This window comes from Salvelinus sp. IW2-2015, linkage group LG4q.1:29 (genome assembly GCF_002910315.2).
Source record: "Salvelinus sp. IW2-2015 linkage group LG4q.1:29, ASM291031v2, whole genome shotgun sequence".
Taxonomy (NCBI): domain Eukaryota; kingdom Metazoa; phylum Chordata; class Actinopteri; order Salmoniformes; family Salmonidae; genus Salvelinus; species Salvelinus sp. IW2-2015.
Window position 1 is genome coordinate 51,591,713 of NC_036842.1, and position 12,226 is coordinate 51,603,938.

Sequence of the window (12,226 nt, forward strand, 5' to 3'; positions counted from 1 at the left end):
CTCTTCTCAGATGCACTGTGATTTTACTGTGGTTGAGCTCTCTTTTCTTTCTCTCTTTTCTTCCTCTCGATTTTCTATCTCTCTTTCTCTCTCCTGTCTTGTCTCTCCTGTCTTGTCTCTCCTGTCTTGTCTCTCTTTCTTTCTTCCCCCCTCCCCTCCCTTAACAGACAGCAGGGAGGAGTCAGTCCTGGGTAGTATTCCTCTACCCAGCTACGTCGTCTCAGCCGTGGAGCCCGAGGACCACATCAGCCGCAAGTACGCCTTCAAGGTAAGACTCCGAGTTCGCCTCTCAACAGGTCTTACGTGTAGTCTTTTTAATGTGTATTTTTTTGGGGGTTCATTTGATTCATTTGACTAATGTAATATTCTACGGCTTTCTGTTGTCTCTGTTTAACTGTTTTATATTTGTAAGCGACGCAACGTTTATGCCTACTGTTAAAATATAACTAGCTTTATTGCTTTTATTACTCACCAGCGTCTTGTTGACTGATAGATTATGGACTGAATATGATTTGGTTCTCTGCTTCATATTGACTTCCATTTGACCAACCGCTGGCTTGGAGGCATTGCATCACCGTGAGGTCACTATGCTCACAGGGAGAATTCTGTCAATCAATGATTGAGGATATTCTGGATAATAAGCCAATCAGATGTTTAATTGCATCCATCCTCCCTTTCTATTGGCTATTGAGGATTTCAAATCAAATCGAATTTTATTTGTTACATGTGCCGAATACAACAGGTATTGAATAGCTTACAATCCCTTAACCAACAATGCAGTTCAAGAAATAGAGTTAAGAAAATATTGACTAAATAAACTAAAGTAAAATCAAATAAAAAAAGTAACACAAGATAATTACATAACAATAATGATGGTACAGTATATACAGGGGATACCTGACAATGCATAGATAAACAGCGAGTAGCAGCAGTGTAATAACAAAGGGAGGGAGGGGGTCAGTGTAAATAGTCCGGGTGGCCATTTTATTAATTGTTCAGCAGTCTTATGACTTGGGAGTAGAAGCTGTTGAGGAGCCTTTTGGACCTAGACTTGGCTCTCCGCTACCGCTTGCCGTGCGGTTGCAGATAGAACAGTCTATTTTTTGGGGGGGCCTTCCTCTGACACCACCTAATGTATAGGTTGTTGATCAAATTGGATTCTCTGTATTGGTCGCTTTTTAACTTTCTAATTTGCTTGTCTACTAAATGAATATATCCATGTTTTTTTATTAGAAAGGTATTTTCTCCACAATGCCTCCAACCGTAGGTTTTCTCTACAGACATGTTATAGGTATAATACTACACTATGTCATTTAGGACTCCCCGCCTATGCCATAGAGCTACTGTGCCTTCCGAAAGTATTCACACCCCTTGTTTGTTGTTAAAAAAAATAGGGTTAATATAAATTTAKATTTGTCAATGATCTACACAAAATATTCTGTCAAAGTGGAAGAAYAATTTTAACATTTCTATATAAGAAAAAAAAGTATATCCATGTTAGAATCATCTTTGGCAGTAATTACAGATGTGAGTCTTTCTGGGTAGGTCTCTAAGAGCTTTCCACACCTGGATTGTGCAGAATTTGCCGTTTATTCGTTTCAAAATTCTTGAAGCTCTGTCATTGGTTGTTGATCATTGCCAGACTACCATTTTCAGGTCTTGCCATAGATTTTCAAGTAGATTTTAGTCAAAATTGTAACTCGCTCACTCAGGAAAATGTATTCTTCTTGGCAAACAAATTCAGTGTAGATTTAACTTTGTGTTTTAGGTTATTGTCCTGCTGAAAGGTGAATTAATCTCCCAGTGTCTGGTGGAAAGCAGACTGAACCAGGTTTTCCTCTASGATTTTGCCTGTGCTTAGTTCCATTCAGTTTCTTTTTTATCCTGAAAAACTCCCCAGTCCTTAAATATTCCAAGCATACCCATAACATGATGCAGCCACCACTATGCTTGAAAATATGGAGAGTGGTACTCAGTAATGTGTTGTATTGGATTTGGCCCAAACATAACAGTTTGTATTCAGAACAAAAAGTGAATTGCTTTGCCACATTTTTTGCAGTATATTACTTTAGTGCCTTGTTGCAAACAGGATGCATGTTTTGGAATATTTTTATTCTGCACAGGCTTCCTTTTTTATACTCTGTCAATTAGGGTTAGTATTGGGAGTAACTACAATGTTGTTTATCCATCCTCAGTTTTATCCTATCACAGCCATTAAATTCTTAAAACTGTAACTGTTTTAAAGTCACTATTGGCCTCATGGTGAAGTCCCTAAGCGGTTTCCTTCCTCTCCAGCAACTGAGTTAGGGTGGACGCCTGTATCTTTGTAGTGACTGGGTGTATTGATAAACCATCTAAAGTGTAATTAATAAATTCACCATGAAAAAAGGGATATTCAAGGCATTGGAAAACCTCCCTGGTCTTTGTGGTTGAATCTGTGTTTGAAATTCACTTGTCGATTGAGAGACCTGATAATTGTATGTGTGGGGTACAGAGATGAGGTAGTCATTCAAAAATCATGTTAAACACTATTATTGCACACAGAGTGAGTCCATGCAACTTATTATGTGACTTGTTAAGCACATTTTTACTCTTGAACTTATTTAGACTTGCCATAACAAAGCGGTTGAATACTTATTGACTCAAGACATTTCTGATTTTCATATTTTATTCATTTGTAAACATTTCTAAAAACATAATTCCCCTTTCACATTATGGGGTATTGTGTGGAGGCCATTGAAAAAACATCTAAATTTAATCKATTTTAAATTCAGGCTGTAACACAACAAAATGTGGAAAAAGTAAAGTGGTGTGAATTATTTCCGAAGGCCCTGTATACAAGTGACAGAGACTGTGGTGCTAGCTGTATATCTGTTGGTTCTAGATTACCCACATCTTTCTCTAATGTCCTCTGCTAGTGGTTTCATTCCCACAGGAAGCCAGTGTGGATCCGTGACGTTTCCTTTCCGCACTACATATACAGCCTTGCCTCTGTTGTCATGCAGAGCCAATAGGGGTTTAGGTTTCAGTCTATTGACTGTATGACAGACGGTAGGCCTGGCTGGTCGTATAATATAGGCCAGTCAGTGACTGATACAACCAGTCGGTCTCCTAGTAATGTAGGTTTTCTTTTCCTGGTTCAAAAAGGGGCGTAGGTGGTGGGCGTGGCCGGGGTCGGCCCGTCGGCACGGCTGGATTTTAGTGAACTTTTCAGTGGCCCCAATCTTGCCGGTGTGGAGAATTTCCTGCAATATCCAATTTCCTGCAATTGTACAAATTTCTCCATGGAGCTGAGAGAAAATGTAGCAGTTTTAAAGAAGATTTCCTGCTATTCTATGCCTTTTGCTGTGGCTAATGCTGTGTTCTATCGCTCAAACATAATGACAAAATCAATTCTCCCTGACTGTCTAGCTTTTATTTTGGTTATTGTTAGTTTTCAAAGGTTATATTATAAGAAAATATATAGGTCATTTTTTTCATACATACTTTATCTTCATTTAGTCGTTTCAGTTTATACTGAAAGCATTTATTTTTACACTGTTTGGATTTAGGTGGCCAGAAAAAACGCTCAAGGATTTCAATGGCAGAAAAATCCCTGTAATGCCTCCAATCTCCGCCCCTCTGGCTGATGACATGTATTCAATGTTATTTCAATGTTGATTCAATGTTTCCTCCCTAACCAGACCACCCTGACCCTAAAAAGGCAGTGTTTCTCAACAGTAGTTCTACGGTTGCGTATGGTTTCTAGCCCAATACAAGAACACCTGATTCTACTCTATTCCTAATCACCGAACCCCTTCATTAGTTAAACAAGGTGTGCTTGTGTTGGGCTGAAACGAAACGGTGCAGTCTTGGTGTTACCCAGCAAGGTTGCAAAGTTCTGGTAACTTTCCCCCAAATTCCTAGGTTTTCCCAGAAGTCCCAGTTGGCCCGTAATCAGTAGGGGATACGCAGGAAATCAGGAATCCTTTTCTGGAAAACTTGGGAAATTTGGGGGAAAGTTACTGGAATTTGGCAACCCTAGAAACACTGCTGTCCAGTTGTCCTGTTATAGTTTCTTCCTCATCTGGTGGTGTTTTTTGTTGTTCACTTTTCACTCTACTGTTGACTCAACTGATGCAGTGAGAAAGGCTCATAGGACTCAGTTTGCAGTTACACTCTAGCAGGCCAAATGTAATTGAATGCAGAGTGGAGATTTTGGCTGGCGATTTTAGGATTGACTGTGGAATGGCTCGGTAATCTACTCTAAGCCCTTATCAGAGACACAGGTTATATTTGAGCTGCTGCACTCTTGTGCAATCTGTCACACTGCCATGCGTGTGCGTGTGCGTGCGAGGCGGAGGGAGAGGCAGGGGTCAATTGAGAATGGCTAGCTTGTGTTTCCTACTCCCTGAAACCGAGATTATGTTACTGCCATGGAAGAGTTGGGAGAATGTTAGGAGGACTGCCCCCCCCCCCCGTCGATACCTGTAACCCTACCCTGTCAGGACCACTCTCCAGTGTCTCTCTAGAGTGGTGTGTGTGTGTTTTATGTCACCTGTTTAGTTTGTTTGTGCTGCAACCATTCACCACTACAGTGAGTTAGTACTGTTTTTCGTCTGACTACTTCATCCCAAAAGATGTTTCCCCATGGTTAAAACCTCACTTTCCCAGCCCGCCCCTCCACGGTGGAGCCAACCAATCTAGCTAGAAGGCTGGTACCCCCCCACCCCTATTCGCTGAACTCTGTTCCCTCTCTTGTTCCTATTGGTGGGCTGCCTCGCTGGGACCCTGCGAGTGTGCGAGGTCGTCCAAATGAAACCCAAGTGCACCGTCCACTCATAAATAGGTACTGGCCTCTCGACCACTTGTACTACAGCTACTGCTTTTGCCTTGTCATTTACCTTCAGTGTGTGGTTGGAAAAAGGCAAAATATATACAGCGCCGTGTATATTTGTTATGGTTTGGAGCATGTTTTGAGAGTGGTGTGCCTTTTGGACGTGGTTGTGGTTTCCCTCCATTTTATCTGTCTTCTCTGTCTTGTATGATCTCATTCACTCGTGCCTCTGGTTATGTGTGTCGGCTCAACTCTGCTTTGCCTCATATCCAGCATGCCACTCGTGGAGGTAGATCGATTGATTTCATTTAAGTGGAATAAAAAATGTTCCTCCTCTTATGCAGTCTATTTCGGAATGCACTTAAAACCTTCTAGCCTGGTCCCAGATCGGTTTCAAATGAAACGTTTCTTTATAGAGCACATTTCTCGCAGGGGATGCATTTCCAAGGTGCTTAACTAGTGTTTGTGCCGTCTTGCTCGAGGATGTGAATATTCTGTATAATAACTTTCTTAACGGCTGTTCGAGGTTATAGCCTGGTGCCAATTCTGTTTGTGCCGTCTTGCTGACTCCTATTTTATTTTTTCAAATTTAACCCGAAGGGGATAGTCGAGCAGTAGGAGTTGTCAAGACGGCACAAACAGAATTGGCACCAGGCTAATAACCTCCCAACAGTCGTTAAGCAACACTTGGTATACAGAATATAGTTCCTATTTCCATTATGCCAACGGTTTCCCCAAAGCAGAAAGGATTTTCGAGATCGCGGATTCCAGAACGTACCGTGCGAGTCGTGCGTTCATTCTGAGCGTTTATTGCTGTAAAAGTATTTCCACGTGAGAGTTCGGGGGTCTGTGTTATCGCAGCTTGGAGGCCAGGGCTACCTCCCAAATGGCACCCTATTCCCTACATAGTACACTACTTTTGATATGACTCTGGTAAAAAGTAGTGCACTGTGTAGGGAATGGGGTGCCATTTGGGCCYGGCCCCCCCAGGCTTATCTGGAAAGCACAATAAGAAGGCTTTGAATAGACGGGACAAAATAAAAAAGCCTGCGTGTCTGAGAGGGGCTGGGGAGAGGAATAAGAGGACTGCTGCTATTGTTAGCCTTCCTGTCTGGGAGTACAGGCTGGCTATTTTTGAGGAGGAGAGCCGAGGGGGAGGGAGACTTGCCCAGGGTGAGCAGTGTGCATTCTCTGTGGAGGTGTGGCGGTCACACAGTGCACTGAATATCCCACGCAGCCTCTTCCCTGCTATGAGGCTGTGGTAAGGAATGTTATAAGAGACCAGGCACTGTCTGCACATTCTTACATTGGTCTGAAAAGGCAGGGCAGGTATTGGATAATTACAGTGACAGGGTAGCTGTCGGGATAGGTTGATAGATGGGGTGGGTGCGCGCGTGTGTATGACATGCACGTACATCCGACCATGATATAGAACTATATTAGAGAGCAGCTTGTCCAGATCGCTGGAGAGTGAGTGAGGGGTGATTAGACAGCTGATTAACACAGCAGCAGTCTGACCCCCCCCCACCCCCCCCCCCCCCCCGCGTGCGTGACCTTGCCAGTAGCTAAGTCGGGCCTTCTGCTGCTACACTCTAGTGTACGGAGTATGGTGAAGCTGCCTCTAGATGCTGATCTCAGGTCAGTTTCCCCACTGATGGTTAAAGGTTAGGGGGAGCTGATCCTAGGTCTCGGGGCAACTTCATCCTGTTCCACAGTGTACGCTACAGGCCGAACCTTAGACCAGCCAGGGAGGAGATTTAAACACCTCCCCAGGGGGTAGAGGCAGCCTTCTGGCCCGACCTTCTCCAACCACTGCCTGGGGCCAAGAGGCTTACTGTTACACCCGGCCATCCTGCAGGAGCACGGTCTGTCTGTGTGTTTGTGGGAATACATGTGTGCATGGATGTGTGTACACCACAGGTGGRCGGCGGCACCTTCATTGGGGAGGACGGACTCGTAGTAATGGCTGGAGCGGAATCAATGGAATGGTATCCAACACATCAAACGTGGTTTCCATGTGTTTGGTGGTATTTCATTCCAGCTATTATTATGAGCCCGTCCTCCCCTCAGCAGCCTCCTGTGCTGTACACGTGTGTGTATAGTGTTGTAGGGGTTTTCACGCCACGAACAACACCCATGCCTCAACTTGAAAAGCCAGGTTTGTATCAAACGTCGAGTTGGGCAAAATCAAAAAAAGATGCCAACACTCAAATGAAGAAATCACACCCATTTCACACCCGCTTGGCAATCTGTTACCTTGCTTTGTCTAGATCCAACTAAAACCCATGAGTCCCGAATGGCACCCTATTCCCTACACAGTCGACTACATTTGACCAAGGCCCTGGTCAAAAGTAGTGGACTAATAGGGAAACGGGTGCCATTTGGGATTCTTGGATTTTAGTTGGATCTGGACTCTGATAAGACAAAAAGGCAGGTGTGTATTCATTAGCACACACTGTAGCAAAACGTTTTGCTACGGGAGAAAGGGAAACCAGCGTTTCTTATTGGACAAATTCAGGTAGGTCCCTCTCCATTTCTGCCGGTTTGCTTCAGCTTGGTTTGCTAGTGAATAGACCCCGTATAGATTGGCTCTCATTTGTTACATAATGGCGGTGGCATGAGTGATTGCCTCAATAATTGCCTTTTGCAGTGCTAGTGATAGCGTTCTCCGATCTAACGAAAGCTGCCTCTTGAAATATTGGTGTTGCTTCTTCATAGACTACAATCCAGTAATTACCCCCAAAAGGAATGGGCTGGTGGAAGGAAAATGGTGGAGTCTCCCTCCAACCGTGCTTGCGTCAAACCAATGCTTGTAAATACATGAGAGGGAGTGAACGAGTGAACACTTCTGGGTGAAGGCTGGGAGAATCTTAACTCGGCCATAGAGATTTGGACTGCGTGCTGATTCTCCATCCTTCTCCCAAACGAATGCACTTGCGTACTCACTGGGATGGATTTTAAAAGCATTGGAATGGTGTATTCGTTGACTATTGTAGGGGGGTTTCCACCATTGTTAAATCCATGATGGGAAGTGTGCAAGTGCACACTTTGGGGAAAAGTGTGGAGAATCAGAACACCTCATAGAGACAAGCATAAGACAAGTATGTATAAACAAGTATAGAGTAGGCCTAGTACAAACAATTCACGAGCATGTTGAAAATAGCAATGTCATGGTTGAAGTTCTATCACAATGGCTCCTTCTATGCTTGCTTGTTGTTGATTGGCTTACACTGCCCTCTGTCGTGGGTTGGATTGGACCTTTGCATTCTTGTTATGTCACTCATGCTACTGTGTCTATTGGTCGGTATGGATGTTTCTCTCCTTCTCCATTGGCTGGAGTACTCTGTCGCTTCTCTCTGTTATTCTATTGGCTGGCCTCTTTTGTCTCTATTTGGCTGGTATCTCTGTTTTTCTATTGGCCAACACAGATAGGTCTCTTTTCCTATTGGCTAATGCTGATTTGACTCTCTATTTTGTTCTCTCTATTGGCTGACTTGAATGTGTTTGTGTCTCCATGGGCAGACATGTCCCTATTTCTCTTAATTGTTCAACACTTCTCTATCCATCTCTTTCATGGTTGGGGTCAATTCAGTTCTCAATTCATTTCATTGTAGACCATTTTTTGTTTTTGAATTACATTTAAATTCACCTGAAATAACTGAATTCAAAACTCAGTTGACCCCAACCCTGCTATCTACCCCATTGGCCAGACACAACGTCCATCACTCTTCTTCAGTCTGACACTCCCTCTCTCCTCTCCCATAGGCCAACCACATGGGCATGCGCTCGTACATTTACAACCGGAGCACTGTGATTGACTCGCAGGCGGAGCACGGCGGCATGCGGACGTACTTCTTCAGCGCCGACACGCAGGAGGACGTGAACGGCTGGGTGAAGGCCATGAACCAGGCGGCGCTGATGCAGAACCAAACCGACAGCCTCAAGAGGTAGGTGTAGTGCGAAGTTAGCCCTAGACACTGGTCCTGGGTCAGTTTTGCATTACCGCCGCCAAAGGTTAAGGTTCGGATCGGGGACGCAACGGTCGTCAAAATTGATAAAGGGTCCAAAATCCATTTCTGATAAATCTAACGGCTGCGTAATGGAGTAAGATACTCAACTCTTATAGATCAAAAATAAATAAAAAATCCATCAAATAATGGATTTATATTGACTGTATTATAGCAAATGAACAATGAGAGACAGGGAATGAATGGAATCCAGACATTTTGGTGTGACTTCAGGTGTTCAATTTAATGTGAAATATGACATTATTTCTTCGTTAAGTGAATCATGCCAACTTTTTTAAACCACATATGGCCCTTTTCATATGTTTTGCTATTATATTGCTAGAAATATAACGTTTGAAAAATAACAACCAATTTGCATTTACATATAGGCACAAATTGATAAATGAGCATGAAATGACTCTTTATCCAACCAGCTCTTTCTAAGTTACCACCCAAAAGAGAATTTGTACCCCACATGTCATCTAGAATATTAAACAAGGCAGAAATGTTTCGTACTAAAATGTCCCCACATGTTGTGAACATCGTCTCATTAGAATTAACCAATGCATATTTTTTCGACAGTAGGGGAAAGATCAAAAATTGCGCGATTGACGCAGATATCTGCTTTCTTTTCTGAGTGGCCGACGTTATTCACATTATCATCTAATCAAACATCAACAGGTTTCCGTCCCACGGAGTGGAACACTTACTGTACGTGGACCGTTTTGTCTTCTCTCGCCATTTAGTTGCCGTGTCAGTGCGTTTAAGCCCCGTCGATATATCAACATTGATAAACACCTGGGTCTAAACTTTTTTGACCTTTCGGACGATGCCCCCCATTCCTTTTGAGACATCGTTTCACACTTTCCCCAAATAGTAAAGGCCAGGAGAAAAGGTGGTGTGCACGGGTAACCGTACGAATATTGTCCGTTTCTATTTTGAGAGTAATCGGTGAAGTGGCAATTAGTTGACAAATAGATGATCCACTTCTCAAACACAGCCAAAGGATGGCGAAGAGGTGTAATTCTCAGATGGGCCGTGCTACTGTACGTAGGGGAAAGTTCACCATGAAGCCAAGAGGTACGCTGCCTCGGACCTGACCTCTCTGTCTGTCAACCTGCCACTCCAGACCTGGGTCATGTACATGTGAAATATTGGAGGTTTGCTTGATTTAGCTTTAACAAATTGAAGGGGTAGCGTTGAGTTTGCACTTTTGGGACTGTTCAGTTGGTTATATTTTATTGGGCAATTACCCATCTGACCGAGATTGTATTGTGAATGGTACATGTAACTTAGCTGTGGCAATTCTGAAGTGTGTGTGTGTGTGTGTCTGTCTGTCTGTCTGAATATATCTGTCTGGGGAGAGAGATGAGTTTCCTTGTGTTTGCCATTCTGTCAGTCTCATTGATAGGCAGCGCTGAGAAACAGAGCTGCAATCTCTAGGGCTATTTGTGTGTGTGAGCGCTTGTGCATGCCTGTGTGACCTTGCAGCAGAGAGTGCATTGTGATGCTGTGTCTGTGCCAGCCTTGCTCCATGATGCCACTCAGCCTGCTCTCAGATTGCATTGGTGCACACACACACACACAATAGTACAGTTTCACAGACTTTATGACAGATGCCTAACTATGCTGTGAGAAGGATGGCGAGAAAGTGAATAACATAGAGAGATGGAAGAAGAGAGTGATGGTGGGAAAAGCGATGGACAGACTAGAGAGAATAATAGACGGGGGGGGCTGATGAGAGACCGAGAGAGATGTCAGCGAGAAAGAGGGGGATATGTGGAAGAGAAGAGGGGGTGAGAGACACACAGACGGACAGACACACAGACGGACACGGGCAGACGGATGGGGATGGATGGACACACACAGACAAAGAGACGGACGGACAATACGGACACGGACGGACGCACAGACGGGCTGTCCATCCGTTCGACAGGCAGAGACAGACACGGACGGATAGGCGGATGGATACGGGCAGACGGACAAACACGGACAGACAGGCGGACGGGCAGGCAGACACGGACACTGACGGACAGACAGTCACTCCCGACAAACAGTTATTGTGCTGACGTTGCTTCCAGACGCCATTTGGAACTCGGTAGTGAGTGTTGCAACTGAGGACAGATGATTTTTATGCGCTTAAGCACTCGGCGGTTCCATTCTGTGAGCTTGTGTCTCCTACCACTTCTCCGCTGATGCTCCTAGACGTTTCCACTTCACAATAACACCACTTACAGTTGACTGGGGCAGCTCTAGCAGGGCAGAAATTTGACTAACTGACTTTTTGGAAAGGTGACATCCTGAAATAGCCGAATCCACTAATTTGAAGGGGTGTCCACATACTTTTGCATATATACTGTATATGTGTGAACGTGTATTTTGGGTAGTAGCCTAGTAATAAAATGTGTCATGCAATATTGGCACACTACACTTGTGATAGACCAAGCCGAACAAAAGTGAACCTTCAATTTGGAGGTTTCAAATGTCCCTCAAGGGCCAAGTTGACCTATTTTATGAAGTGCCATTGGTTGGTGGATTTAAAGTCTAAGATCTTTGATAGGCCGATGCAGAATTTGTTAGCGGAAATAATCTCTGCCAGCTGGTCTTGTTAGCACAGTGTGCCAGGTTATCTCATGGGAACAGCTAACATGTAGCGTTGTATCACGTGTAACTTCGTCAACGATGATGCCGATTTTGAGACTGTTTAACTTTAAACTTGTTTTAATGTTTCCAAGTATGAACCCAATATGTTTGCATTAATTCTGTGTATATCTTATATATTTTATATCCCAATATTTATCACATTTTGCCCCTAGTTTTCCACCCGCGTCTGTCTGCCCAGACAGACGGACAGACACGGACAGACAGACACATACGGACAAACACAGACAGACACGAACGGACAGACACACACGGGCGGACGGACGGAGACAAAGACAGACAAGATTGATAGTGAAAGAGACTGTGTGAGAGAGAGCGAGGCAGTGTGTATCAGACAGAGATTGATGAGGCCCAGGTAGCGGTGGTGTTGTGAAGGAGTCCGATTTCCTGTCAAACCAGGTGGGTCTACACACATAGCAGGCGTGTGACAGGTCGCTTCACTGCGCTACAGGAACTAACAGAGACCGAGGCCTCCATGCTGTGTCTGCTGTCTAGACTAGGGTATCTCATTTAGTGGAACTGTGGTCAGAGGCTTTGTGTCCGTTGAAAACTAGGGGCAAAATGTGATAAATATTGGGATATAAAATATATAAGATATAGACAGAATGAATGCAAACATATTGGGTTCATACTTGGAAACATTAAAACAAGTTAAACCGTCTCAAAATCTACATCATCGTTGACGAAGTTGCACGTGATACAACGCTACATGTTAGCTGTTCCCATGAGATAACCTGGCACA

The 12,226-nt window shown here is 44.0% G+C and overlaps 1 protein-coding gene across 18 annotated transcripts in view; it reads left to right on the plus strand.

The window, feature by feature from the left end:
• LOC111962122 (pleckstrin homology domain-containing family A member 7) overlaps positions 1-12,226 on the plus strand; it is a 180,509-nt gene that overhangs the window by 135,775 nt on the left and 32,508 nt on the right. For 15 of the 18 annotated variants that reach the window (XM_023984958.2, XM_023984956.2, XM_023984957.2 and 12 more), the window contains 2 exons: positions 168-268; positions 8,582-8,763. In XM_023984958.2, the coding sequence (XP_023840726.1) occupies positions 168-268; positions 8,582-8,763 (283 nt within the window). The other 3 variants (XM_023984960.2, XM_023984973.2, XM_023984972.2) reach the window with 2 other exon arrangements.